Source organism: Rhinolophus ferrumequinum, chromosome 21 (assembly GCF_004115265.2).
Source record: "Rhinolophus ferrumequinum isolate MPI-CBG mRhiFer1 chromosome 21, mRhiFer1_v1.p, whole genome shotgun sequence".
Taxonomy (NCBI): Eukaryota; Metazoa; Chordata; class Mammalia; order Chiroptera; family Rhinolophidae; genus Rhinolophus; species Rhinolophus ferrumequinum.
In genome coordinates this window covers 19,597,409-19,625,281 of record NC_046304.1, presented here as the reverse complement: position 1 = coordinate 19,625,281, position 27,873 = coordinate 19,597,409, and the positions used below count along the sequence as shown (strand labels likewise).

Here is a 27,873-nt window from a genome sequence, read left to right as displayed (position 1 = left end):
CCAAATAGAGGTTCTAAACCAGCCAGGCTGCGCTGTGAGCCTACTTACCTGACATCCCTCTGTGCCAAGGCTCCTCAAAGTTCAGCACCCTAGACCAGCAGCATCAGCATCACCTGAGAACTTGTCAGAACACAAATTCTCCAGCCTTGTGTTCAATCTACCGAAGGGGAAACTGTGTGGGTGCGGTCGGTCACTGTATTAAGGAGCCTTTGATTTTTGAGCCAGGAGATTTTGATCCGCTGTCAAGTTTGAGAACCACTGTCATACAATTTCTCTTTCAGGGCAGTTATTACTCTGCCTCATGGGGGAGGGTGGGGTTAAGGGAACAGTCAGGGTTGGAGGGTTTCATACAGAGACACAGCACGCGGAGTCCTGTTACAAATTAAGTGAGGATTGTATCAGTGGTTCTTGGTGGAAAGGCTCAGGAATTGGAGAGGAATTGGGGCGGGAGGGGGGCAGTGGGGGCGGGGAAGCCTCTTGTGTTTCAGAAAATTTCCAGAGGAAGGGTTAGTTTGCAAAAGCACATTTCAGTTATCATGGTTTTGTTTTTCAGACCTTAATATTTATTTCAAAATTTCAAATGACATGAAAGGAAGGTGTAAAATAAACTGCCAACCAGTACTGACTATATGTATAGTTTGTGCAGGAATATAATGCTGGGACCCTACCTTCTGTCCAATTCTCATTACCCACCCCCCCAAAAAAAAAAATGAAGAGAGAGAGAATTTACTAATCTGGCCTGAGAGATAGGAGAAACAGAAACTCGGCTTAGGACCTGCCTGAAGAATTAATGAAATGGGTTGTGCAACTTTATGGAGTGCCTACTGTGTGCCATACACTGTATTTGGCTCTGTGAAGAGGATACCAAGATAATTTAGCTAGCCACTTGGGCAGCCAAGGAGCTTACGAGAGAAAATTCAGAGAGAGAGTTCCTCTGGTTGGCAGATGTTGGAAGTATGGATGTGTGGGACCTTTGATCTGTGTCTTGGCTTTTCGGTTTAGCCAGATCATAGAGCACATGTGAACCGGTAGGAGATGGGAGGGGAGTGTGGGAATGGTGATTTGATGGAGATTGAATGCTGAGTGAGGAGGCATAGAAAGGCTCAAACAGACAACTACTAGTCTAGAAGGGGTACTGTACCCATTCCCACTGCTGGGGTCTGGGGCTACGTTTAGAAGATATGAGGTTAGATAGTAACAATTGCTGACATTTACCCAGTAACTACATGTGGCAGCAATCAATCTAAGTGCTGTAAATACATGAACTCAGTCTTCATATGAATCCCAAGAGCTAGGTACTATTATAACCCCATTTTTACTGATGGGGAAACTCAAGACCCTCAGAGGTGACCTAACTTTGACAAGCCACACAGCCAGAGAGTGGTAGAGGCTGAATTTGAACCCAGGCTGTCGGCCCCAAAGCACTCCCAAGGGCACGACCAATCAATGTACCGCCCCAAGCGTCTGGGCTGTCCTGCTGGGTTGGGGTGGCAGAGATGGGACACTTATTCTGGAGGGTAAAAAGGGTCTAGAAGAATGCCCTTCAGTCCTTCTTCATGCGTGAGCATTTCCTTTAACATAGACAATCGGGGGTCCAGCTTTGAGAAGCCTCTACAGGACAAGCACTTTAGGCCCCTTCCCACTAGATGGCGGCCCCTAAACCCACACAGAAATTCTGGAACCTCCACTGTCCCCATCTTCCGTGGTTTGGCTGCGGCTGAGGAATTGCAGGATGCAACTCCTCCTCTGGTTCAAGGGGCCGTTGGCCCCTGCCCCGCCCCATCCCGGGGTCGCGGGAAGCCCCCAGGATGGAGGCGAGCGTGGGGGACAGAGGTGGGCGGGGAGACGAGGCTCCCCGGGCTTTGGGCGTCCCGGGGAGGAGTCGGCGCGGAGCAGCCACTCCCGGGACACAGAGGCGGGTGCTTCCACACCGCCAGCGCCCACCGCGGAGGGGAAGGCCGGAACCGCGGTGCTCCAGGCGCAGGGCGCGGGCTGGGGCTCCGAAGGCGCGGGCCGGGAGGCAGGTGCGCGGCGTGGACTACAAGTCCCAGCATGCCCAGCTGCCTTGACCCGGCCCCTGCTGCCACTTAAAGGCTCCGGGAACCGCAGCCGTCGGGTCGCCGCGGCTTTCGCTTTGCCGCCGCGGTTGGGCGGGCAGGAGCCGTGAGCTCGGTCGCCGGCTCTCCTCGCGTCCGGGCTCCTGCACCGCCGAGGGGCGCTCCTCGTGCAGCCCTCCCGGCTCGAGGATTCCCTTCCGAGGCGCCCGCGTCCCCGGGCTCCCCGCCTCGGCCACCCCGCGGCCCCGATGCCGAGGCATGGATAGAACGGCAAGGCGCGCGGCGGCGATGGGGGAAAAGAAGGAGGGCGGCGGCGGGGGGGACGCGGCGGCCGCGGAGGGGGGCGCCGGAGCCGCGGCCAGCCGGGCGCTGCAGCAGTGCGGCCAGCTCCAGAAGCTCATCGATATCTCCATCGGCAGCCTGCGCGGGCTGCGCACCAAGTGTGCGGTGTCCAACGACCTCACCCAGCAGGAGATCCGGACCCTGGAGGTAAGGCGGCCGCGACGCCAGAGGGTAGGGGACCCGGGCTGGGCTGGAAGAGACCGGGGTCTGCAGCCTGGGACGCGGCCCCCAACACTTCCCTCCCTGCTCCACTTCACTCCTTTCCCAGTTGCATCCTTGAGCCCGGGTCGCCCCCCTTTGAGGCTTCTTCCCTCCTCCATTCGCTGATGCGGCGGCTTGAGGACCCAGGACCAGCCCCTCTGTGCGGGCTTTTGGGGGAGGGGCGGAGTGGGAACTAGGATGCGGACTCCGGGAGACGGTGGGCGGGGTGGGCTGCGCGCGGACATCCCCTGCCTCCCCACCTCCGCCCCCACCCCATTTGCAGCTTGCGGGGCCGCAGGACTCATTCTCTCACTGAGTCACACGCTGGACTTTTCCCTGTGTGACTTAGCGGAGCAGCCGTGGGCCGGGGTGACGGGGCGGGGGTGGGGGGGGAGGTCCCCCTGAAGTGTGAGCAGAGGCCCGTCGTTCTCTGCTTTTCCCACACGCCCCAGACTGCCTTTTCCCTTCCTTTCCTCTCCTTCAGGTTCTTGTCTGCCGTTTTCAAAAAGTGTTGCTGAAACTGCATTTTTGCTCTTCAGGCATTTGGTGCTTTCGTTTCGCACTGCCACAGCGTTTCACTGCTCAAACCGACTCTCCCCACTCCCCTCCAAACATTGGATTTTAGCTTAGGAAGGATTATGCTGGAGAACGAGCCTTTGGTGAGAAGATGACACTATTTAAGGGCTTCTGATGGAGACAGCCTCCAGTGTAAAGAAGAAATAAGATATACCCGCCCTCCTCTCTCAAATTATATCTGTGGAAGTGCGGTATTAAAAGGATTTGGAAGAAGCAGCCAAAAGGGTTGTTGGGTTCTCTGAAGGGGGAGTCTCCCCCTCCCCCATACACAATAGAGGGAAACTGGTGCATTCCCAACTTGCTTTTGTCCAGAGGCTGGGAAGGCTGTGGAAATCCAGAGACCAGTTAATAGGTAACTCCAGCTTGAAGAAGGGGCTTCACCTTGCATTGCCACATCTGGCCTTCTGCACATCTGGCGATGTTTTGTTTTATTAGAACGGTAATTTCACAGCCTATCCCCCCACCCCCTTATTGCTAATTGCCTCTGCCAGCTGTCATAGGGCCAGCTGGTGATTTGTGGTAATTATTACAAGACCCAGTCCTCTGTGCACACCACAAACCTGATTCCCCGTTTGATCTAAAATGCTCTGGGGTGAGTTTTTCAGTTTTATTTTCTTAAGCTATAAAACCCGGACATTGGAAGCATCCAATCAGTGCTGGCTATTATTATTTTTGTTACAGTTGCTATACCATTACTGACCAGGGCTTTGCTTAAAAATAAAAACCAACCAACCAACAGCACCCCCCACAACTGTCCCTTCTGCAGGCATGCTGCTGTTTTGCAAGTGGTGAGAGAAACTGGTTTCTTAAACACAGCCCAGTGTGTTTGCCCAGCAAAGTTCAGTTTTTAAACCAACACAATAGGGGGTCTGTGAGGCTTAGTTCCTGGAGGAGGGGTCGTTGTCCAGCAGCATGTGCCTGGTTGGACCGCTGTGTTGTTGGCATGAGAGAACGTTCTCTGTGTTGGCCTCTCTCAGATTGTCCCCATGGCGGTTTGAAGTTCTCCTCGTTTGCAGAGTGGCTACAGGAGAACCATTTGCTGCTTGTTCTCTGGAAATGGCGCTTTGCCCTCTTGATACCCTGACTTCCAGAGTAGCTCATTTTGACCAACGTGTGGCGTCATGACACCCCAGAGCATCCAGCTGTGTAGGTCTCTGAGCTGGTTTATTCAGTGGCCTCCCACCTGAGTGTTTATGGGATGATCAAGCCAGAAACCCATCTGAAGTGCATTTGCAGTATAAATGGGAACCAGCTCACTGTCTTCTTCATTGTCATGTGAGTTCAGGTCCATGCTACTTCTTGAAGGAGGGACCCAGGTTGTTGTGAGGATGGGAATTGAGACCCCTGGAGCTAGTTTGGAGGCCTCAGCCTCCTCACCTGAACAGGGGGGACGGTGTGGATCTCTGGGTTCTTGTGGCTCTAAACACTGTGGTTTAGTGAAGGTGCCTCAATTGGGCTGAGTCAGTGTTTGTTATACATACCTCTGTTTAGGAATATCCCTGTTTAATAAACAAACAGACTCATAGACACAAACAACAGAATGGTGGTTACCAGAGGGGAAGGGGGTTTGGGGAGGACGAATAAGGTTAAGGGGAGGTCAAATACAGGTGATGGAAGGAGACTAGACCTTGGGTGGTGAGCACCTAATAAGAGTGTACAGATGTGTTTTGTAGTTGTATACCTGAAATTTATTAATCAATGTTACACTAATAAATTTAATTTTATTAATGTTACGCTAATAAATTTAATTTTACAAGACTAATAAAAAAAATGAAAAAGAAGTATATTCCCTGTTTAAGAATGGTTCTAAAGTCCAGATTTATCAAACTGTTAAAATAGGGGGGAAGTTGATTACTCAAAGATTCCGGATGATAGGGGCAGTATGGCAGATGGGATAGCCCATGGCTTTGATTTCGGGTCCAGGTTCTGTCTGTGTGACCTTGGGCAAGTCCCACGACTTCTGAATCTCAAGCTTCCCCATCTGTAAAATGGGGATGAGACTGCTTGAACCTGTTGTGAGTCTGTAAGTCCACATTCTTCCTACTAAGTGATGCTGCCTATAAACTTTCCCTAGCGAGGATCCAATGGCGTTCACGCCACAGGCCACCTTTAGGGGAAGCTACTTCATAGCTGGCTCTTATTTCCTAGTGGTGGGTGACACAGGCCCAGAAACCATCCCAGCAGCATGGGGCAGTGGTGATGTCCACTCTGGCTTTCCTTCCTGTTCTGCAGGATCCTCTCACATACCAGGGCCAGGGCCCCCAGAGAGACAGTGCTTGCAACACTGGATTCCTGGCTTTTGGAGAAGGGACTGACCAGAGGGCTTGGCTTACGCAACTACGCCAGACTTCTCCCAAAGTCTTAGGAACCCCAGCCCACTCCGGCCCTCGTTAAATAAGCATTCACTGGGAAAAACATCACGTGAGATGCTCCTGGAAGTCCTTGACCCCAGGCCCAGCTGCTGGTGCCGGAGACTGCAGACTGTGACAGTGTGCAGGGGTCAGCGTGCCTGGCTGCCTATGATGACTTTCTCCACAGAGTAGTCCAGTTTGGATCCAAAAGAGTGGAAGGAGCCAAAGCTTAATGTTTGCCTCCGACCTGCCTACCTGGTGCTGGTCGCTTCTCCGTCTGATGAGATTTCCTGGAAATCCACCAACGTTCATGACACACATAGTTTTTCTCTTTACGTGGGAAAGGGGAGGAAGACAAAATTTGAACCCAGGGTCTGAATCTATAAACAGAAGTGGTGAGGCTACTTCATCCCAGCAGCACCTGGTACCCCATCTCACTCAGACCCTCTGAGGGGTCTGAGAACTCCACTGAGACAGCATAGAGTGTTCTCATTCATCAGATATGCTCACGTGGGGATACCTAGCTGGCTTCACAGCGGGGCCTGAAGCCCCACACCAGTTCATTCCCTCATGTATTCATCCTCTTTGGGCCGATTCTGTGCTGGGCGCTGGGGAGACAGTGGCCCCTCATGAAGATTCCCGTTATGTGGACACTGCAGCGTTGCCCTTTTCTGCCAGCCTACTAGTACTTTCCAGAGACAGGCCTCGCCACACCAAGTCTCGCCACCTGTGCTCTTCTAGAGAAAAACCCTAAGCTGACAGGGAGGAAGGGTCCCCAGAGAACCTTGCCCCTAGGCCTCACGCTGGAGGGGGCATTGGGGAGCTGTAGTAGTTATTGTCTGCACACAGGCCACTTCTCTGAGGAGTTGCCAGGAGGTAGCTGCTGGTACTGGGAAGAATTGACTTTCACTAAGCTCAGCTGTGGCAGACGTCAGAAGCCTGCTGTGTGGAGGACCTGAGCCCTCCCTGTGGCCCCCTCCCCATGCCCCCGGAGCATCTGGATAGTGGCACTGCTGGGTAAGGAGTGGAGTGCCCTCTATCCTCACAGATCAGGTCCTGGGGCAGGCATGGACATGTATTCACTTGACAAACCTTCAGTTATTACTGATTTGCCTGCTGAGCTCCTAGCGGCAGCCATTCTGGCAAGGATTCTGAGGTAGATAGGTAGGATGCTCTCCTGGTTTTCGGGGACACTTTCAGGCTAATGGGGGAGCCAGGCAGGCAAACGATAGCAACTCCAGTACCCTGGCTTGCTAAGAGTGCTTAGGAATGGGAATATGACTGAACAGTTGGTCAGTCCAACCTCCTAGTTTTACGGGAAATATCCCAGAGTCTGGGTGGTGACTTGTCCCGAGTCACACATCCCTGGCAGCACTGACAGCGCGACCTGGTTTTCCTTTCCCCACCCAACCACTGCCTGGGAGTGAGGGCTTTCTCTGCTTCCTCTCCATCACCATAGTTTTAACCTCCTGCTGGAGCTGCGGCACTGTCCCCTTTGGTGTCAGCTTTTGTCTTTTCAACTTTTTCCTTGGTGAAACGTGCCAGCAGCGTTCCTTGGAGGCGGCCTGGAGAGGGACCCGCAGTTTCCCTGAGCTTGGGGGGTGCTGGAGGGAGGCCTTATCAACTCTGCAGCCCAGGTTAGCGTGAATGCTGGGACAGTGATGTGAATGCCTCCTTCTCCTCTGGGTTGGCTCAAAATCCAGGAAAGCCGCGTTCCCCACCACAAGTATGCAGGACCTGTCTGCTGGTTGTGGTCTGGAGAGAGACGGCAGGGACCCAGGTCCTGGGTGGCAGTGTCTGCCATGGTGGGGGGAAGTAACAAAGTCTGTGGCCAAGGCTCTCAGCTGCGCTTTTTCAAAAGGACATCCTTTCAGAATAGGCTGGTGAGAATCTTTTTCTACATTCAGTTCAGAGGGAAAGCTGCACGGGTGCTTTTGGAGTTACAGGACTGACCTTTGTGCATAGTGAGGGCAGACAAGAGCCATTCTCGGTCACCAGTTCTGTGTTGAGCTTTCTGCTAGTCTCTTGGCACGTGTTGCAATGTTCCCAAGGACCCCGATGAGGTTTTATCCCCATTTTGCAGATGAGGACATTGCAGCTCAGAGGGTTTAAGAGACTGAGTTGGTAGGTTGAACCTGGGTTGGCTGGTCTTCAGACCTCACGTTCTGAACTTCCCAGTGACCTCTAGAAACCATGGTGGGGGGGATTCTGGTCAGGGTCATGGCTGCTGAGCCCAAGGAAGTGGCCAATAACAGAAAGGGCCCTCCCTGGGGCATTTGGCTCAATTCTAGATGACTGGGCGTAGTGATGGCCACCCCAGGCTGTGCAGCCTCTGAGCTCAGGCTTGGGGCTGCTTCCTTAAAGTACAGCGCAGCACACCCTCAAAGACAGGTCTCGGTCAGCAGACTGTGGTGCAACCGGCTCTGTGTGGGTCTTACTCTGAGAAATGAGAAGCTGCCTAGAGATCAAGTGACTCATAATTTTTTCAATGGATACCTGCCTTATTCTTTTTTTGAATAATTCCTCTGATTAACAGTATATTCTTTAACTTTCTAGTTTTATTAAAGTATTATGAAAATACACATGATGGTATATGCTCACTATAAAAAAGAATACAAACGAATAAGAGAAAATCACCTATAATGCTACCTCTCAGAGTAATTCTTTTTTGTCATAATAGTTAATATGTTCCTGAGAAAAGAATGTATAACCTGAAACTAGGCCTGCAAAATATGTGGAGCATTAGCACATTGTTACTCAGATTTTTAATTTTTTAATGGCAAGACGTATTTGTTGGCTGATTGACATAATGCAACAGCATGAAGTTCTTCAATTATTGTAGGTCTGGGAATTTCATCCACATGTTCTTATTCTCAGTCCATTGTTTACGAAAGCCAACATAAAAGCTTGTTTCTCTCACAGTCCAGTTTGGATCAGGCAGCTCTCCAAGCAGAGACCCGGAGACGGGGACTCCTGTGTGTGGCTCTGCCCTCTGGGGTCATTCATTTCCAACTGGTATAACCCTCAGATGTAATAAAGATTTTAAACTTACCCCCAAAGAGGTCTGGCCTTTACCCTTGGCTTCTGGAAGGTAATCTCTGTATTTTTGGTGTGTCATGCCTGATAGGAAGGACTATCTTTGTTTCTCAGAGTTAATTCTTACTAACATTTTGTATATATTCTGCCCTTGTTTTTATCCTGTGCATTTGCATACAAATGTACACATGCTTGCCATGTGCGTTGCCGTTTCATGTCTTCTGTCTACATCCATACACATAGATATGCAGCATCACCCTTAGTGGCTGTCTTGGGTGGTCATACCATAAATTCATCGAACCGGTCACCCATTGTTGGCCACTCAGGCTGTTGCCAAGTGTTGCAGTGAGTGCAGGAGTACATTCCTGGAAGTGGAATGTGCTGGGTCACAGTGTGTGAACACGTTTAACGTCAGTCCTCGTCTTTAAAAATCTTTAGGCCCTACTGTGTTCCCCCCTCCCCAGCAGGAATGCCAGCATTTATAAATGTCCGTCTCTGTGCATTTACTCCTTTGCCACTGCATCTGTGTCCACCCTGAGGTCGAGGACTGAACAGGAGATGGGACATGGCCCCCATGGCTGAGGGAGAGGGGACATAGCCCCCATGGCTGAGGTTCAAGGATTGTGGGTTCTCATTTTCTGGTTGCCTGTAGCGAGGGGGCCAACCAATTAGAAGAGGAACGCTGCGCCAAGACAGCAGGGTGGGGGTGGGGTGCGGGATATCAGGTCTCAGTGTCCAGGGACTGGTTCCCTGTCTGCAGAGCATAGCCGTATGATGAAGTCTTCATCACTTGAGGCTCATGAAAGACACCTCACTGGATTGTAGCCTGGGTTTCATCACCAACCATCAATATTGATTAGAGCTATTTGGGGTGCCTTGGCTTTGGGGCTGATATAGTAAGAGTCCTGGATTCCTAAGAGGGCTACAAAGGATATCAGGATTTCCGTGTGGTCCAGCCCTCTCTGCAGATGAGGAAACTAAAGCCCTGACGGGGAAGTGACTTACCAGGAATACCTTACCAGGAATAATCTTAATGGACAGTGGAGAAGAGATTGGTTGTTCCTAATGGAGCACTGAGCTGGGCGTCAGTCAGACCTGAGGGCTCACGCGCTGGAGTGAGCTCTTCTACCCCCTGACTGATGGCAAGCAGCAGCCTGCCATTCCACCTTCCCATGTGTGTGCTGGGGTGGGAGGTTGGTTCCTGGGCCTCAAGGAGTTTCTTGCGAGAGGAAGCAGATGGGTTTGTTTTCCTAGCCCTATCTCAGTATCTTGGGAACTCTGGGGACTGGAGAGATTCTTGGGGAACAGTCTGGGGTGTCCTGTGGGTAGGTATGTTTTGAAAGCCAGTCTGCCCAGGGAGCTGGCTCAGCCTGAATGGACTCTCTGAACTTAACCTAACTGTGTACTTGCAGGGTTTCTCATCCTTCCATTGAAAGAACCTCTGGGACTGTGTGGGTGAACCCTTACTCCTCTAGGGCCCCCTGTTTGTCTTAAATTTATACAGTTTGCGTTCTATACCCTGATACATTGTTGTTGGTTTTAATGCCAAGACAATGTTAGAAATAGTTTACCATTGCTTCCAGAAGACACACCCTTTAACTTCCGTGTCTTTGTGTCCATCTTGGCTTTCTCCCCTATTCCAGATCCCAGGTATACTCGGGACAGATGTTGGCATCAAAAATGCTTTGTCGTTTATTGCCAGACAAGCCTGTTTCTCATCTGCATTAAAAACATCTTAATTCAAATTGCCTGCAGTTTGAATTAAAACCTATATGTTTAATATACATCTGATTTTGTCGTCCTGGCCTTGGTGGGTGGCCGTGTGTTGGAATGGGGTGGATTGCCTTTCAAAGTCATGGAGCTAAAGTCATACTGCTTACTTGCTGTCCTGCCCCGCCTCCGCCCTTTCATTTTCCCACCTTCAGAATAATTGTTAAGAATGAATTGACTTGTGTTTAAAGTTAAAAGAAGAAGGAGAGAAAGCATCATGCAGCATGTGCGGTTAGGAAAAATAATATTTCATACAGCATACATTACAGACTTGAGTCTGCAACATTGACCATGAGGGTTTTGCTTTCTGCAAAGCTGATGAGATAAACTGCTTATACAGTGGTGGGGCTTTCTTTGGCATGGCACCTGGAGGTTTGGAGGCCCAATTTAGCCCATTAATTTGGATTTGGTTTTGATATGGATTACCAGGGTCAGCTTCACTCATGGTACACACAGAATTTTGCTGGCCAGAAAAAAAAAGTTACAGGTCATATTTTAAAAGGTGATTGGAGTATTCTCATGCATTGGGCACTATGTTGAGTATCCCCTCCTACTTTACCCCCCAGACTGGGACCGTTGAAAGGGTGTAATGTGTCCTTTCCCACACTGTCTCCTGCAAGATGCTCTTGTGAAAGAGGCTTCAAAGAGTTGAGAATGTGCCACATTCGTTATCTCCTTCCTGGAGATTCCTAAAAATGAAGAGTCGTGTTTTAAAGGCTCTGAGAAGTCTTGCAACAAGGGTTCCCAAACCTATTTGTCCAGGGGATCTTTTTCCCACTGAAACGTAGTTGAGGAAACATTGCCTTAAGCTATGAACTGGGGAAAAGACAAGAAATTGTAGACTTCGTTTCAGCGACAGTTGTTTTTGTGATACAGAGCTTCCTGCCATTTGTGTCCCAGTTACTAGCCAGTGGGTTGAAGAAAGGCTGGTAACTCCATATACTTACCCAGCAGTGCGAGGTTGCCTTTTGTTGAGGGAGGTACTTTACAAAGGGAAGCATGGTGTGTGTTCTAGGCACCACACTAGCACTTAAAGACATATTTCACTTAATCCTTCCAACCAGATGAGGAAACTGTGCCCTGAGAGGTGTGTATGCCTGGAGTCCTTGTGCCCTGCCCACCTTGGCCCTGCAAGCCGGTTAGCCTGGTGCCAAGAGCATGCTCAATCAGGGTCGGCTGGGAACCACCTCAGAAAACAATCCAAGAGAAATGCAGATGCCTGTGGGTGTGTTTGAGCCTGGGGCTGCGGAGGGCAGGGGAAGGGCTGGGCTTCAGACAAGGAATGCTTTTTAAAACAAAAAAGGAAATGCTGGCTCAGAATGGAAAGGAAAGGAAGCAGTTTCCTGTTTCTGGTGCTGGCTCTTTGAAAGGAGGAGCTCTCTAGCCCCTTGGCCAGTGTAGACCTGCACTGGCTGGGAGGGCCTTTCTAGACATGGGCTCCCAACCACTACCTGAGGTCTCAGAAATAGAGTGCCAGTTCCATCCCTTTTCATTTTCCCCAGATAACCCATCAAATGGATGTGTGGTTTCTAAAATGAATATTTATACATGTTACAAAATGGATATGTCGTAATAGCTCACTTTTACTTTTTCTGAAAGCTTACTCCATGCCTGGCCCCCTAGTTAGGAGTTTATGTGGCATTTGCTCCTCACAACCTTGAAGAAGCTTCTATTGCTACCCCCATTTTACAGTTGAAGAAACTGAGGTGCAGAGAGGTTAAGTGACTTGCCCAGGGTCACACAGCTAAGGAGAGACTAACCTGTGACTTGAACCCAAACAGTCTTCATTACAGGTCTGTCCTGCCTGACTTGGATTTGTAAACTGTTCACCCAGCTGGAAAATCTGTTAGCGTAGAATAAATTTTTTAAAGACTGGTGGCCTTTGTGTGGTTCCAGAGGGCAGACCCCAAGCCTGGGCCAGCCCTGGTGATTCTTAGGTGAAATGGTTGGGTCTGAGTTTACATTAAAAAAAAAACACAAAAACACTTTATTATGGAAATGTTCCAACATGCACAAAAGTAGAGAGAATGATATGATGCAGCCCCATGTAGTGATTCCCCAGCTTCAGCAATAACCACCTCTGGCCAGTCTTGGCATTGGTTCTCTGAGTAGCCTGGTTTTGAGAATGATGGCGCTGGTCTCAAGGGAGCAGAGTGACTTGCGGAGGTCTTCTCCTCCATCCCTCTGCCTCCAGGCAGAGCTGTATCTACCCCAGCAGGCTGGGAGGAATCTCGGTACCTTTTCCCATGAAATGACTGTTTCAATTTCCCCCTGAAGCTTACTCTGGCTTCTGGCAGCCTGTACATTACAGGAAGGCCATCCCATTCTGTAAGCTGAATCTCCTGCTGCACCTGAAACGCGTTCTCAGAGGTAGAGTCAAGGAATGGTGCATGACCTTCCTCATTCCCACAGCGCCGCAGACTGAGATGAGTGGCTTTATTGGAGACAGGCCACCAGACCCCTTAGAGTCAAACCCTGACAGTCTCGATTTCCAGTCCACTCTTCTCCATAGCTCCAGTGTCTCCTCTTCTACTTTTCCTTGTTGCTTTATCCACATGTCATGAGATGAGTGTATTTCAGCCAACATTTATTGAGTGCCACTGTGTGTTGTCCCTGGGAGAAGAGTCGATGAGGACAGGTAGACCCTGTTCTCTTGGAGCTCCATGCGAACCTGCATCTCATTTTGGCGATTCCAGCCATGGAACGTGATCCAGCACCCACTCAGGAGCTTCCTTATCCCTCGCGGTTCTTCTCGTGGTTCTGGTCCATCCTTCGCGAAGCCTGGTCTTGCCGACCACTCTCTCAGTTCTTTTCTCTGTGGTCTCTTGCCCCCAACAAAGGAAGTTTTCTTTGTTGTTGTTTTTATTTTGCGTTTTGCTGCATTCTTACAAGTGTTTCTCCAGTTCCGTGTCACTTTGCTAGTTGCTTCTGATCTCTGAGTGGGGCGTCCCAGATGCTGTCATGATGTCATTCCGGAAAAGGATGGTCTTGAGCACTTAGCAGGACGTGGAGGGCTGCAGTAAGGACTTCAGGGTGTGCATGGGCTCTGGGTAGAGAAGGTCATAGTCACATCCTGACTCTTCCTTGCCAGCTCTGTGACCTTGGGCAAGATGCTTAGCTCTCTGAAGCTCTCTCTTCTTGTTAGTTAAAAGGGGATAAGATACAGGAGGTGTGATGGACAGTTAAAAAAATTCAATATTTTTTCACCCTTTCTCATTTAGCATTATTTGAAAACACTTGTCCATGTTTCTCTATTATCTTCCTTTTGGTCATTTTAATTGCTGCATGATATTCCATCCAGTGGAAATGCTGTAATTTGCCAAAGCATTTCCCATGTTATTGGACATTTCGGTTGTTTCCAGATTTCTGCTGTTATAAACAATGTGACTGGAATCATATCTGTACAGGCGCCTCTTTTTTTTTTTTTGTTCCTATTCTGAATTCATTTCCTTGGGATAATTCCCAGGAATGGAATTACTGGGTCAAAGAGCGTGGATATTTTTTGTGATGGTAGATGCTGAACTGTTCTCCATTTTATGCTTTTTGAATGACAGCTGTCTTAACAATTGTACTCCTGGGTAAATAGCTCATATTTTCTTTGCAATCCATTTTGGCCTTGTGCCCCTTCCCCCTTTTTTGGTCTTGTTAAATCATTCCCCATCTTTTTTGTCTTAAAATGCTTTACTGAGGTATAATTGCCAAATAAAATTGTAAGGTATTTAAAGTGTGCAAATCATTCTCCGTCTTGAATTTGCTCTTTCTCTCTCTCTTTCTCTCTCTTTCTTTCTTTCTTTCTTTCTTTCTTTCCTTCCTTCCTTCCTTCCTTCCTTCCTTCCTTCCTTCCTTCCTTCCTTCCTTCCTTCCTTCCTTCCTTCCTTCCTTTCTTTCGTGACTATTGAGCATCAACTGTGTGCCAGGCACTGTTTTAGGCACTGGACAAAAAGAGCAGTGAAGAAGACAGACAGAGCAGTTTCTTTAATGGAAAGAAAGAAAGACTATAGACAGAGAAAAGTGGCCTGAGAAAAAGAAAACTGGAAGTGGGTTAGAGTGATGGCGGTGGGTCGAAAGTTGGTGGTCAGGAAAGCCTCCTTCCCAGAGAAGGTGATGTTTGAGCTGGAATCATAAAAGATGAAAAGACAGCAGCCTTGCGAAAACCTGGGTAAAGACTATTGTAGGAAGAGGGATCAGCATGTGCAAGAGGCCTGAGGCAGAAATGAACTTGGTGTGTTCAAGGACCAGCTGGGAGACCAGTGTTCCTAGAACACAGTGGGAAGTGGTGGTCCATGAGGCCTGTGGTTGGCCATGAGGTCAGGGAGGTAGGGGGAGCTTGGGGCTGGTCCCCTAAACTTGGGCCATGGTCAAGAATTAATGCACCAATTCAACAAATAGTTGTTGCCCTTGTGTCCCCCCCCACCCCACCCCCCGCCACCACCGTTATGTGTCAGGCACTATTCTGGGATATAAGAATGAATGAGAATGTCAGCTTAGATGGGGCAGTTTGTAGGTTTGTAGATAAGTAAACCAATAGAAGGTGCTGGTGAAGTGTGAATGAAGGCACAGCTGACTCATCTCTATATCCTGAGGTGTGTAAGGACTCGGGAAAGGTTTCTTGATTTGAACGAAGCTGTGCTCTGTGCTGCCGGCTTTCCCCATGTTCACTGCCAGTCAGGTGTCTGATGTAAGGCCTGGCAGTCTCAGCCGGCCCGGTGCGGGGAGCCTGGACCTCTGCCAGGGAGGGGGCCCTGAGAACTGAGGTTGCCAGCTCAGAAGTGAGGCTGCTGACACCAGGTATGAGTATCTAGGCTCCGCTTATGGGAAACCAGCCTGAGAAATAAACATGGGAAACCCCCTTCTTTCTGAGCTACTCTGCCCTGCCCCAATCTTTCCTGACTGGGGACTCTGATTTGTGACTCTTCCTAGGAATATAGATGTGGGGACATGTGCTTTTCATCATGTTCTTCTGTTAGGGTAGGGCAAAGAGAGCAGATGTGAGGTCTGCGCAGATGCTTCAAGATACTAAAATTTGGTGGCCGGCCCGGTGGCTCAGGCGGTTGGAGCTCCATGCTTATAACTCCGAAGGCTGCCGATTTGATTCCCACGTGGGCCAGGGGGCTCTCAACCACAAGGTTGCGGGTTTGACTCCTCGACTCCCACAAGGGATGGTGGGCTCCATCCCCTGCAACTAAGATTGAACACGGCACCTTAGGCTGAGCTGCCGACACCTTAGGCTGAGCTGCTGCTGAGCTCCCGGATGGCTCAGGAGCTGGTTGGAGCGTGTTCTCTCAACCACAAGGTTGCCGGTTCCACTCCCCACTCCCGCAAAGGATGGTGCAACTAGCAACGGCAACTGGACCTGGAGCTGAGCTGCGCCCTCCACAACTAAGATTGAAAGGACAACAACTTGACTTGGAAAAAAGTCCTGGAAATACACACTGTTCCCCAATAAAGTCCTGTTCCCCTTCCCCCACTCCCCCCAAAAAGATACTAAAATTTGGGACAGCCTAGGATGTATTCACCCAGTGAGCTGTGACCCCATGGCAGTTCCAGGAAATGGGGCTGGTGGAAGACATTGACTGCCATTTTTTTGGAGGAGGCCAGATGATTCGTAAACTACCGGGTGTGCTGATGCCATTTCATTGGGGCCAGCTTTGACCAAAGCTACCTGGCTTCTTGGGTTCCTTGTGTGAGATCGTTGCCAAATGGAGCAGGGAGGACCAGATCCTAGGAATGGAATAACTTGGGCTCTACATGTCCTTCTCCCTCAGCTATGGCTGATCTGGGATAAACGTGCCCAATTTTAACGTATCAGACTTTGTACAGGAAACCTCTCAGTTGGCTCCTCAGTAGTGTTCATCTGATTAGCCTACTTTGTGGGTGAGGCAGTAAGGCCTCAAATTACAGTAATTGGTGGAGCTGGGGTTCAAGCCTAGAATTGTCTGCATTCACATTGTGTTCATTTCATTGCACCCCTTAGAAATCCACTTGACCTTAGGTCTTGTTCAGGGCAGAGAGAGGTCAGAAAAGGCTTTGGTAATGCTCAGCATTTGGGAAGAAATAATGCTGGGTGGAAAAGAGTCTGACAATCTCCCCCTTTTCTATACCATTTGAACAGGATTAGCTCCATGTTGAAAGCAGGACGAGATGACGAGAGTACTGGGGTCTAGATTAGCAGGTGACCATTTCCGAAAGAAAGGAGGTGAAGCAGGTAGCTGGCTCCTGCTTGAGGAGGATGATGAGGAGAGAAGCATCCTTGTGAGGGGAAGAAGTGGCGGGTTCAGAGCAAAAGCTCTTATCTGATTCCATCTCAAAGAATTTGGCTTCTGTTTTGAAGCGCTCTGGTTAGAAAAGCAACATAATAGCGCTGGGGGCCTGAAGAAGATGATAGGCAGGCCCGGTTTTATTTTAAATGTTGGTGGCAAATCTTAGGGTAGAGACGCTTGTGTGCACACACACACACATATATGATGACAAGTCCCTGGGGAGATTCTGCTTTGGCCCTGACTCACCCTGGCCCAGGGGAATGAACAGAGCAAGGAAGAATCCATCAGTGAATGGAAACTTGTCTTTTCAGGGGACAGGAAACTTTCTGTGTGGTTGGCCTGGTGGTTTATGAGGAGAGGTGAGCATTTGAGACAAAGTGCTGGGCCAGTCTTGCAACTGCATCTTTGACAACTTTGAGTTTTAGGAAGTAGTTAAAAAAAAAAAAAAAAAGAAAGAAAGAAAAAGAACAAAAGAAACCAAAAGCCAAAGACGTCGTTTACTCGCAATACCTGTGTGCGGACAGCCATGTGGGCTATGATTTGCCATGTGACTAATGGAAACTGGCTCTTTTGTACTGGTTCATTTTGTACCATCCCCCACCTTTGGTCCCTAAACCAGAGGGGCTTCTGAATATTCTTAGAAAAAGACTTAGGTGGCCTCAAATGACCAGACTTTATCATGGGCATCTAACAGCTTAAACTAAACTTCCTCTCTGGCCTTGTTTGGTTTAAGCAGTTTCCTGGTCTGGCAGGATTTGTTTTCTTAGCACCCAGCTTGTCAAAGCCCCAGTTCCACTTGTCACAGCAAATTGGCCCCTGTCACCCTGTGGCTGCCAAACTAGGCTGTGCACATGTTCTGAAAGTCAGACTTGCTGTTCCCTGGGGAAGTGGAGCAAAAGCCGGCTCCTTGGGTCAGTCCACTGCCTGGGCTCACCGCTCCTGCCTCCTCTTACCCATTTTGATCACAGGGTGGGTGCTTGTCCTTGTTCTAGAAAGCTCTGCAGATTCACGGGCTGCTTCCGATGAAAGCACGGGCTGATTTTGATGAAAGGCCAAGAGGGTAAGCAGACCCTGTAGTAGGTAAGAACGTAGGTTCCGGTGCTTGACAGCCTGGGTTCATACTCCACTCCCTTCCTGGCTAAGCCGTGTGCCGTTGGGCAAGTTGCTTAACCTGTCTGAGCAGCAGTTTCCTCATCTGTAAAATGGCAATTTTAATAGCATTGCTGTTCATAGTGAGATGATTGAGCCAGGCACGATGCCTGGCGGAGAGTGAGTAAGAATCTTTTTATAATTTATTACAATTGGTTTTTTCAACAAGTATTTAAGTAGCACCCACTATGGGTTGGGTGCCCACTGTGGGCTGGGCACTCTTATAAACATTGGGGAGTAACAGTGAACAAAATGGACAAAAATGTTGGCTTTGCGGAACTTAGGAGGAGATGTTCAGACAATACGTGAATAAGTAAAATATATTGTTTGTTAAATGATGAATGTGCTATGGAAAAAATGAAAGCAGGGAAGAGCATTAAGGGCAAGGACTGGTATCATTTTAAATGAAGGGTGAGGATGGCTTTGCAGAGAAGGTAATATTTGAGTAAAGACCTCACGGGAGGTGGACAGGGACTCCTTGGGGAAATATTTGGGAAAGAGCTTTGCAAGCTGAGGAGGCCCGAGGGAGTAAGCCTGGAAACCCTTCAGGAGGCTGGAGTGCTGGGGCTGGGGAAGGCCGAGAGGTGCCCCAGGTGAAACACTTCAGAGGCACAGCCTATAGGTGCCACCTGCACGCACGTGACCCTGAGCCTGGAGCCTGGGAGCAAGGAGGAAAGAATGATGAGAGCAGAGAGTGGTGAGAGGTATAGGGGCTCCGTGCAGGCTTTTCAATGGGCCTGCATCCTGTAGACCCCAAAAGGGATTCTGAAACTCAACTCTCATTTCTTATCAAAGCATAGAGTTGGTACACTCACTAATCTGCTACCAAAAACCCTGTTGCTGACTTACTGAAAATGTGCTTGGGAGCGAGTCCTGTTTCCGACCACACGGGTGGGTGACAGAGCCCTGGCTGGGGCAAGCTGTGGCTCTGCCATCCAGTGAGCGCATCCTGTGGGCGAGCTGCTCTTACTCATTCCACAAGCATTTGAGCACCCAGGAGAGCGCTCAGCCCTGGTGTTCCTCTCCTCATCTGTCACACCAAGACAATAGCTACTCTTTGACGGGTCCGTCCTTCCAAGGGTGCTTGTCCGAAGGCAGTCATTCCGTAAAAAGAAAGGCAAACGTTATGAGGATATTTGCCTTATCTGTAATACAGAAAAACAAATGAAAACAAGGTAGATGTCCAGTGGCGAGGGGATGGTGGGTTGTTATGCGCACAGCCACTAATTATGAAGACTGGGTAAAAAAAACAGGACCATATTTATGATATTACATTAAGTGAAAATATATAGAGTGCACATTTGCATGTGGGCAGCATTTGGAGTTATGTAAATATGTAAAATATGTCTGCAGATGGAAAACACTAGAAGAGAAATGAATTGTGTGGAGGGGGCTGTTTTTGGAAAAATGCCTTCCTTACTGCTATCATTTTCATTCACTCTTTTATTAAAGAAATACGTATTTGAGTGGCTGCTACACTTGAAGCCCTGAGCTGGCTCAGATATGGTGATGGACCTGACCGGAGAGACCCCTGCCCCCTCAGGCCTCACGTGGATGGCTCATTTCCCTTCCTGTCTCAGTGCTCAAGGATCAAAGGTGGTGTGATGCAGAATTCAAACCTTTGGAATAAAAATGAGACTGGGTCCTGCAGCTTCACCCAGGATGTTTGTGACTTTGTTGCGTCTAGCTGAGAAGCAGGGAAGTTTCCAGAACCTCCACCCCTCCTGAGGGTAGTCCTGTTTCTAGTAAGCAATCCTGTGGGAGCAGAGCCTGCTTGGCACCGAGAGGGCTCCCCAAGTCTTGGATGCCTGACTTGAGCAACCCTGGGGCACCCAGTCAGCGAGTTGTGCCAGCCAGCCCTCCGAGGGAGCACCCCTGTTCTTCTGGCCTTGCAGTCCTTTGCTTGAGGGGCCATCCCAGAAAGGAGAACCGCTGCTGTGGGCCCGTCTCCTAGGTGCCAAACATTTGCTGGGTAAACATGGCCCGTGAGGCTGCCCCAGGAAGCTGGGGTTGGCTCAGAGAGACTCGTGTGGAAATGTTGGACAACCACTTACGGTTCCACTTACGGTTCTTGCTGCCCACATTCTGAGAGAAGTCCTGTGGGTGTTAGGGCAGTCAGTAGTGGTGGTGAGGAGGACATTTGTGACTAGAGCAAACATTTCGCGAATGCTCTCTGTTCTGGGCTCTTGGGTAGCTCTGAGAATACTGCACCCCACCAGTCCTTCCAGCTGCCATGGGAGTTTGGGGTCTGGCTGATGACAGAGCCCACGCCATTGCAGTTTTTGAGTCACAATAGGTTTCAACCCGGAGAGGTGCCAAATCTGGCTTTACAGAGAAAAGTGCCACCAGTGGACGCCTCTCTGCCCCCAACTCCCACTCCCCGCCCATCCCTCCCAGAATTCCATGCCTCTCCCCTTGGCGACCCCTCTACTTGCCATGCCAAATGCTTTGGGACAGCCCCCTGTTCTCCAAGAAGGGTGACTAGAGCCCGCTAGCTCTAAAGGAAGGATTTCCTGTCTTTTTAAGGACAAAGGCTGTGCGTGACCTCTTTATCCAGAAGTTTCAGGGCCTAGTACAGAGCTTGGCAGACAGTAAGTGCTGAGTAATTAATGAGGGTGTATTGTAGTCAGTGTTAAATTAACCTCATGACATTTCCAGAAAAATGTCAATCAATGGAAAAGGACATCTAGGGCAGGAGTTGGGAATATGGCCTCTAGGTTCAGGCAGCCTGGGTTTGAATCATGCCTGTGTTGTTGACTGTTTCTAACCGTGGTCAAATTATTTTACTTTTCTGGGTGTCAGTTTCCTCATCTATAAAATGGGGACGACCGTAGTAACTGCCATTTAGGGCTGCTCTGAGGATGAAGTGAGTAAACATGCAAAGCACGTGAAACAGAGCTTTGCACGTAGTAGGTAAGCACTTGATAAATGCACATTGTCGTTGTTTGCTGCGATTGTCACACACAAGTTTAAGTAGAGCTGGACTTCTAGGGAGACTCCACAGCTCCCAGGTTGGGGTTCTTGCCTGTCTGTGGCTGCAGAGCCTTCACTGAATGCCATCAACCCTCCCGCCCTCCTTGCACGCCTGTGATGGAGCTCTGGGTGACGGGCTTATCTCCCCAGGAAGATTGGATGCATTTGGAGGCTGGAAAGTCTTGGGCAGGGCCAGGCCTGAGTCCCAGCTCCGTCGCTCTGTGATCTTGGCAAGGTCCTCTTGCCTTCAGGAGCCCATTTCCTAATGTGGGAAATGAGACGAATCATAGCTCCTTCATGGGGTCGTTCCTGGGACAAGCGTGGTATCAATGCCCTAAGACACTGGATTCAGCAGATGTTCCTCCCTCATCCTGGAAAGCAAAGGCCATTCTCAAATGGGCGCGAGTTCCCCAGAGGCTGTCAGTGAGGGGAGCCTGCGTGGACTGCTGGTTACCTTTTCTAGCTGCAGCAGCCAAAGCTAAGCTGACCTCTCCTCACTTCCTTTTGTTCTGTCTGAGGCACGTGCTGTGAGGTAAGGAAGGTGTCTCTCTTAGTACAGGTGACAGATGTGTCACTCTGGGCCACACTGGCCCTCCCCTGGCTTCTCCTGCTTAGCACCCCACCTCCGCCCCCCGAAGTGCTTCCATAGGACACGAATGACAGACACCCAGACTGGGGTTCAGGCTTCTTGTTAAAGGTGGTCACCCCAGACCTCTGCTGGGGGGATTTTTCCTGGGTGCGCAGGGGGTTGAGGTCGGTTCTGGTTAGAAGGAGGAAGGATGCAAGCTGCAAGCACGGGAGGCGCACAACCTCAGTTGGGTGTGAGGGTCACTCACTGATGGGGGGGTAGCTGTACCACACAGCCCTGGGTTGATGGTTGGGGTAACTGCCGACATTAGGGGTGATTCTTCTGCTGGGGGCAATGGGTCAGACAACATTCTCTGCAGGACGCTGGCCGTGCTGGTGGGGAGCGGGGGAGGTGGGGAGATGGGGGGTCCTGGAGAGGAATCCAGAGCGGGGGAGCCTCTTCACGTGTGTGTGTGTGTGTGTGTGTGTGTGTGTGTGTGTCTGCCTGTGTGTGGTAGGTCTGAACATTAATAGGAGCTTTGTGAAACTCAGGGAACGTTTTAATGGTAAAGAATTGCATGAAAAAATGTACGTAAGTCAGCTTATGTCAGCCCTGTACTGAGCGCTCTCCCCAGTGACTCCCGTCACACTTGGTGGCAAAGCCAAAGTCAAGGCCATGACCTCTGTCCTCCCTATTCTCACTCTCTGCCCCAGCCCCACTGGCCTCCTAGTCCTTGAACACACCGGGCAAGTCCAGTGTTCCCACCTTGGAGCCTTTGTCCCTGTTGGAATGTTCTTGCCCCAGGTGCCCGCAGGGCCCACTCCCACTCCTGAGGGAGGTCTTCTCTCACCACCACATGTGAAAGCAGACCCTCCTTGCTGTCTGTCCTCTGCCCAGCTTCATTTTCCCCATACACTTTCTTCCGTCATCACAGGCTTTGTGGTTTTCCTGATGTGTTGAATGTCCTCTCCCTTCATTACAATGAAGGTTCCAGAAGGGCGGGGACTGTTTTATTCACTGATGGATCCTCAACACGAAACAGAGTAGACTCTTCAGTAATATTCAAATGAATGAAAGAAAAAGGAAAGTACGTTATAAAGAAAACTGTCAACGCCTAGTGCAATTTGGCTGTCAGAGCCCAGTAAGACCCACTGAGTAATTTTCCAAGTTTGGAAAATTGAAGTCATCATCGTACTAATCAAGGCTCCAGGGGATCTGGGCAAGAACCGTCGAACCGTCTCTTAGTGGAGAGAGAGAGAGAGAGAGAGAGACAGAGAGACAGAGAGAGAGAGTTGGTGTTTTTTTGTGCCTGTCTGGGTAGTGCTGGTGGGTGTGTCTCAGACTTCTGTGGTTAAGGCTGTAATAATCCTCTGATGTCAATTTACAAAACAAAACAACCTTAGTCTGAAACAGTATATCACCTCTTTAGCTATTGTTGTTGACTTCAGTAAATGAAAGGGATGTAAAATCCCTTGACCTTTTTTTTTTGGGATGGGGTGGGGTGGGTTCACCTGTACCAGAGACATTGAACTAAATCCGTGATCGAGGTCCTGTAAATTAGACACTCAGTTTGGTGTGAAACAATCCAAGTAGGTGTGTTTTCTTACACTAGAAGTTTTCTTTTGGGGTCTTCCCCAGAGTTCTCAAGAGTTTTGTGTTGAACATACTGCTGTGAGTTCTCTCTTGGACCACTAAGTTGGGAGGCTGAGACTTGGGTCTGCCATGACCCAGGCTTTGTGACCCAGCGGCCTGAGCCTCAGTTTCCTCATCTGTTGATGGGATTTGGACTGGCTGATTTCCTTAAAGATCCCTTTCAACTCCCTACTTCGCTCTCTCATGAGCCAAACTAACCGCCATCGTAATTTAAGTTTGTAGCACATATGTACCTTATTTTAGTCAATAAAGGCGTCGACACTTTGTGTGTAAGGTACTACTTACGTGCTGCGTCCCCACAATCGTGGATCAGCCTCATGCTTTCCTGTCGGCGTGCTTGGCGTCTGTGGAGCTATCGTCCTGCTTGGCTTCCTAGTTGGACGGCAGGATGTACCAAGGCCACAGTATTTGCATATCTGGTGTATACCACTCCATCCTGATTCATCCATGGGGGAGGGGGTTTAGCTTCAGTTCTCTTGCCTTCATCAAAACTGTAGATTGTATCCCCAAAGTTTGAGTCTAAGGACATCAGACGTCGGAATTGATTGAGCTTGAATCCTGAATGCTGTCATGCTAGCTGTGTGCATTGAGTGAATCCCTTGGCAAACCTTCTGTTCTCTCATCCAGCACGTGGGGTCAGGAGTTTCTCTCAGAGTGGTTTTGAGAGCTAAATGTGACAAGGCTTGTCAACCGCTTAGTAAAAAGCAGAAATAGTGTTGCTGGCGATGATGCTAAAGAATGCCTGTCATGTGAGGGGGTACAGACTATCTCCAGAAGCTGACCAGAGATAGCGGCAGCTTGGGAAATCGAATCTATAATACACGTTTTTGAAGGCAGAAGATCGAGAATTAACTGTGTTGGTTCTCCTTGGCTATAAAACAGGTCAAAAGTCAGATGGGATTGAAAGGAAACCTGGGGAAAGCCAGTGTTCAGTTGTGTTGGCAGGTGCTTCAGGGTATATATGGCTAGCTTGCCCGGTGGGCTGTGGGTGGCCCCTCAGCCCCTCCTGGGATTGCAGGAGCGCGTCCTGCTGTGGACCACCAGCCACGAGAAGGAAGGGCCGTCTCTCGGGGTGGCTGAGGTCGAGAGTGGGCTGGGCACTTCCTTTTGGGCTGCAGGCGTGAGGAACCAGTCATTTAGGTCCCTAAGATGCAAGTTCAGTGAAGTTATGAGAGTGTTGGCGTTGGGATTACGGGTTAAGGACTAGCTCGGATTTGAAAACAATTTGGCCCCCAGGATATTAATTGCGGCATTATTTATACTGATGAAACATTGCAAATAACCTAAAGACCCAATATCTTAAACATACAACCTTGGGATAGTGTATAAGGAAAAACCAGCGCACATTTAGATCTTTTGGCCTTTAAAAAACACCAAAAACTTGCTGTGAGGAATGACTGCTTGAAAAACTGTTCACAATAGACCATTAACAGAAAAAAACCACAAAAAACAGGTTAAACACTATGGCTCCCATTAATTATTGAGAACGAAATACATGGAGGAAAAAGAGAAGGTTGTACCTATGTTTGTTAATGGTGGGTAGCTTATCCCTAAATAGTGGCATAATTAATTTATTTTCTTGGTGTTTTTTTTTTTTCTTTCTTTCTCAGTGTTTCTCCCCCCCAGTAAACATGCATTTCTCATGTATCGGAGGGGAAAATCATGTTATAAATGTGAAAATATTCTGGATGGATTTTCACGTTCTTTGAAATGTGACGAGCATTTCTCATGTTTTATTTTGATGCCCACTGTAAAGTTTTAACCATTTGATTGCCCTGAACTTGTCCCCAACTTAATGCGAATAATGTGACTATCTGCTCCTATGATGTGGCTGGAGTCTACAGATCAAAAAATAGATTTTTTTTTTTCCAAATGTATGAACTAGGAGCTTTGGATGAAGGATAAATGGAAAATTCACAGAGCAACTTGTTGATGGGTTCTTTGAAGTGAAATTATGTTCTTAAAAATAATCTAAAACCAGGAAAGAGAAAGTTAGATCCTATCAGCTCAGTTATGAGTGATATAAAAATAACAGACAAATGCTTTTTCTCTGTGACTTTATGTGTCACTTCATTCTGAGATCATTGGACAGATCCGTTCTAGACACAATTCTTCTTGAGGGAACCATTTGAAAAGGCTGAGGTGCATCGAAAAGGCTGTGATGTGTTGCCCAAACCTCCTTCAGAGCCCAGTCCCCTATCCCAGCTGCCGTGCGTGATGGCTGCTGACGGCTTGTAGCCGAGCCCCTCCCCAAGAATTGCCTTCAGCTGCATGGCCTTCCCCCATGTCCACCTCCTCTGGCTGCTCCCAGAGACTGGCCATGCCCGCTGGAGATGGATTGGGCTCCACCACAAGCCCAACCCTCCAAGGACTTGTGGGTCTGGACCTGAAGGGCTTCCCCTTGTGCCCTGAATCTTTGGCAGCCGTATGCATGGGGCTGTCCAAGCACTTGGGCTTTGCTGCAACACAGCTCTCAAAAGGTTACCAAATCAAGTAGACAGACAAATGGAGGACAGTTGCTCCTTAGCCTTTGGTTGGGGACGATTCCTCATTCCTGCGGGACAGAGTTCCATTTTTTCAGCGTGGCCCTTTGCCTGCCTCTCGACCCTCCTGGCTGGCTACATGTCCCCACCCCGTGAATGTTAGTGGACAGCCACAGTGAATTGTGCTGTTCCCGAGCGCCTTGCTGTTTCATGTCTTCAAGCCTCCTCTTCCTGGAATGCCCGGAATTCCCCCTTGTCTCCCTGGATGGCTCCTCTCATCTGTTTCCTTTCTCTTTCCTGTCCTATCTCTCCCCAGCAGGGACCGTGCTGGGGCCTGAGCACCTCGGGTTTTGTGGGGTTTTTTTGATGCTTCCCCTGTCTTTGTTCCTTTGTGGCTTCCTGCCCTATGAACGCTGGAAACTTCTCTCCTGCTCTTTCCTTGCTGTAGCGGTGTGGTGCATTTCCTCACTGGACCGCCCGCTGCTCTCCACACTTGCGCTTGCCTACCTGTCAGGAAAGACATTTCGAGCTGTTGTTTCCAACATAGGTATGTTCACAAACAAATTTTATACACATACTGCTGTGCTGTTGCGGCATGTTCATTATAATAAGACATCTACAAAAAGGAGACATTTGAAGGGATGAGATAAGGGAAGTTCTTTTTTTTTCAGGCAGCGCCCCCCCTTCCCCGCCTCCCAGGGCCTCTGGACTGGAATTCCTACTTTGAGAACTTGCTCTGGGTCTGTCGGGCACGAGGGTGGGGATTGTGTCTCCCCTGCATCCTCAGTGCCTTGGAGGTACAGAGGAGGTGGGCTTTGCTTCCTGGAGGGAAGTTAGTCTTTGGGTATGAAAAGCATGTGCTGGAAAGCAGACAGTACAGGGAGGCCTGGGGGTTCTGATGGGCTGGTCAGGCCTAGTGTGGGAGGCCCCCATGGGGAGCCACCCCCAAGGAGGGTTCTGTCCTGTGCAAATTCCAGAGAGGGATATTAACATTCCCCACACTTTTCATTTATTTGGTAAACATTTCTTGAGCACCTCATGTAGGCCAGACCCCATATTGGGGGTATAGAAAGAAGTACATCAACCCAAGGATCCCTGCCCACGAGAGAAACTGACCAGGTGATGCACAATCCCTGTCCTGCGTGACGGGGAGGTACCTGTGAGTGAGGGACTGCTTCTCAGGGGAGACGGTGCTCGGGCTGAGCCTTGAACCTTGCCTGTTGGAAGAGCATGGAGGACATTCCAGGCAGAGGGTGGGCATCCTGGGAGCTGCCTGCTGTTTAAAATGGCCGTGGTCTCCCGGGAGTGGTACCTCTCATCTGTAAATATGTCTTGCATTCTCAGGATCCTTGAAGAAGTTGATGTGATGGAGGCCCTTTAACAATACTCCCCTCCCTGTGGGGTTTAGGGATTTACTCCCATTTTTACAGATACAGAAACATCCCAGGGAGGTTTAGGGACTTTGGCACAGAGGGCAGGCCGCCGAGATTAGAACCTCTTCCCTAGCCTTTTAGTCCCTCCCCTGCCTGCAGGAAGGGTTGGCTTTGGCCTTCACAGCAAGGTGAGTGGGGAGAGAGTCCGCTGCTCCCTTGGACCATTGCAGAGCTGGCTCTCTGTCAGTGGGGTGAACGTGCCAGGTCCCCTCTCACATGAATCCTCATTGCCCAGACTGTTACCCTGGCTTGGTGTCAACATGTGGGTCACCAGGGCTGTTGGTCTGGAGCTGAAGCAGAGAAGGCAGTATCGTGGATGGATTCTGGGCTCTTGATTTATTTGTAACTCCTAGGGAAATGCTCCTTCTTTAGATTCTGGGAGGGAGGAGGAAGTAACAGGCCTAATTGGCCCCTTTCAGGGAGAGTAGATTTAGAGGATGCCCAGACCCCTCTGGAGGGAGAGCTCCTGTGGATGGGGCTATGTCTTGCTCAGTGGGTGGCGAATGGGCTTTGGAGCCAGACAGACCTTGGTTTGCCACTTGCTAGCTCTGTAACCTCAGACAAGGTTACTTACCCCCAAAGCCTTGACTTCTTCCTCTGTAAAATGGGTTAACAACAGACTATCCCTACAGAACTTCTGTGAGGACTCAATGAGGTACTGTGTGCAAATAGATTAGCACCATGCCTGCTATGTATTAAGCTATATAGTAAGCATTCTCCAAATGTTAGCTGTTCTAATTACCTTCCGTGCTCCCAGGGTGCCTGGCTCACAGTGGGGTACTATTTGTTGAAAATACTATATGAACTCAGGTTTGTTAGCATTTGTTAAATAAGGAAGTATTAAAATTTGGATTGAGTTGTTTCTGGCTTCCAATAAATGAAGCAAGCATGGTAGATTTTTACTGCAGGGAAAACCATCCGGTTTTCTTAACTCCCCATGGCTCTGAGGTTTTATGATTTTTCTGCACAGCCCTTAAGGATTTTTTTCAACGTAAACATACTGACAAGGGTAGTATTTTAC

General features: G+C 49.4%; 1 protein-coding gene across 3 annotated transcripts in view; it reads left to right on the top strand.

Annotated features, from left to right (window-relative positions):
• Nucleotides 1-1,944: 1,944 nt before the first annotated feature.
• KSR1 (kinase suppressor of ras 1) overlaps nucleotides 1,945-27,873 on the top strand; it is a 145,044-nt gene continuing 119,115 nt past the window's right edge. For 2 of the 3 annotated variants that reach the window (XM_033089259.1, XM_033089258.1), the window contains exon 1: nucleotides 1,945-2,546. In XM_033089259.1, the coding sequence (XP_032945150.1) occupies nucleotides 2,316-2,546 (231 nt within the window). In that variant the 5' untranslated portion in view covers nucleotides 1,945-2,315. The remainder of the gene's footprint in view (nucleotides 2,547-27,873) is intronic. The other variant, XM_033089261.1, reaches the window with a different exon arrangement.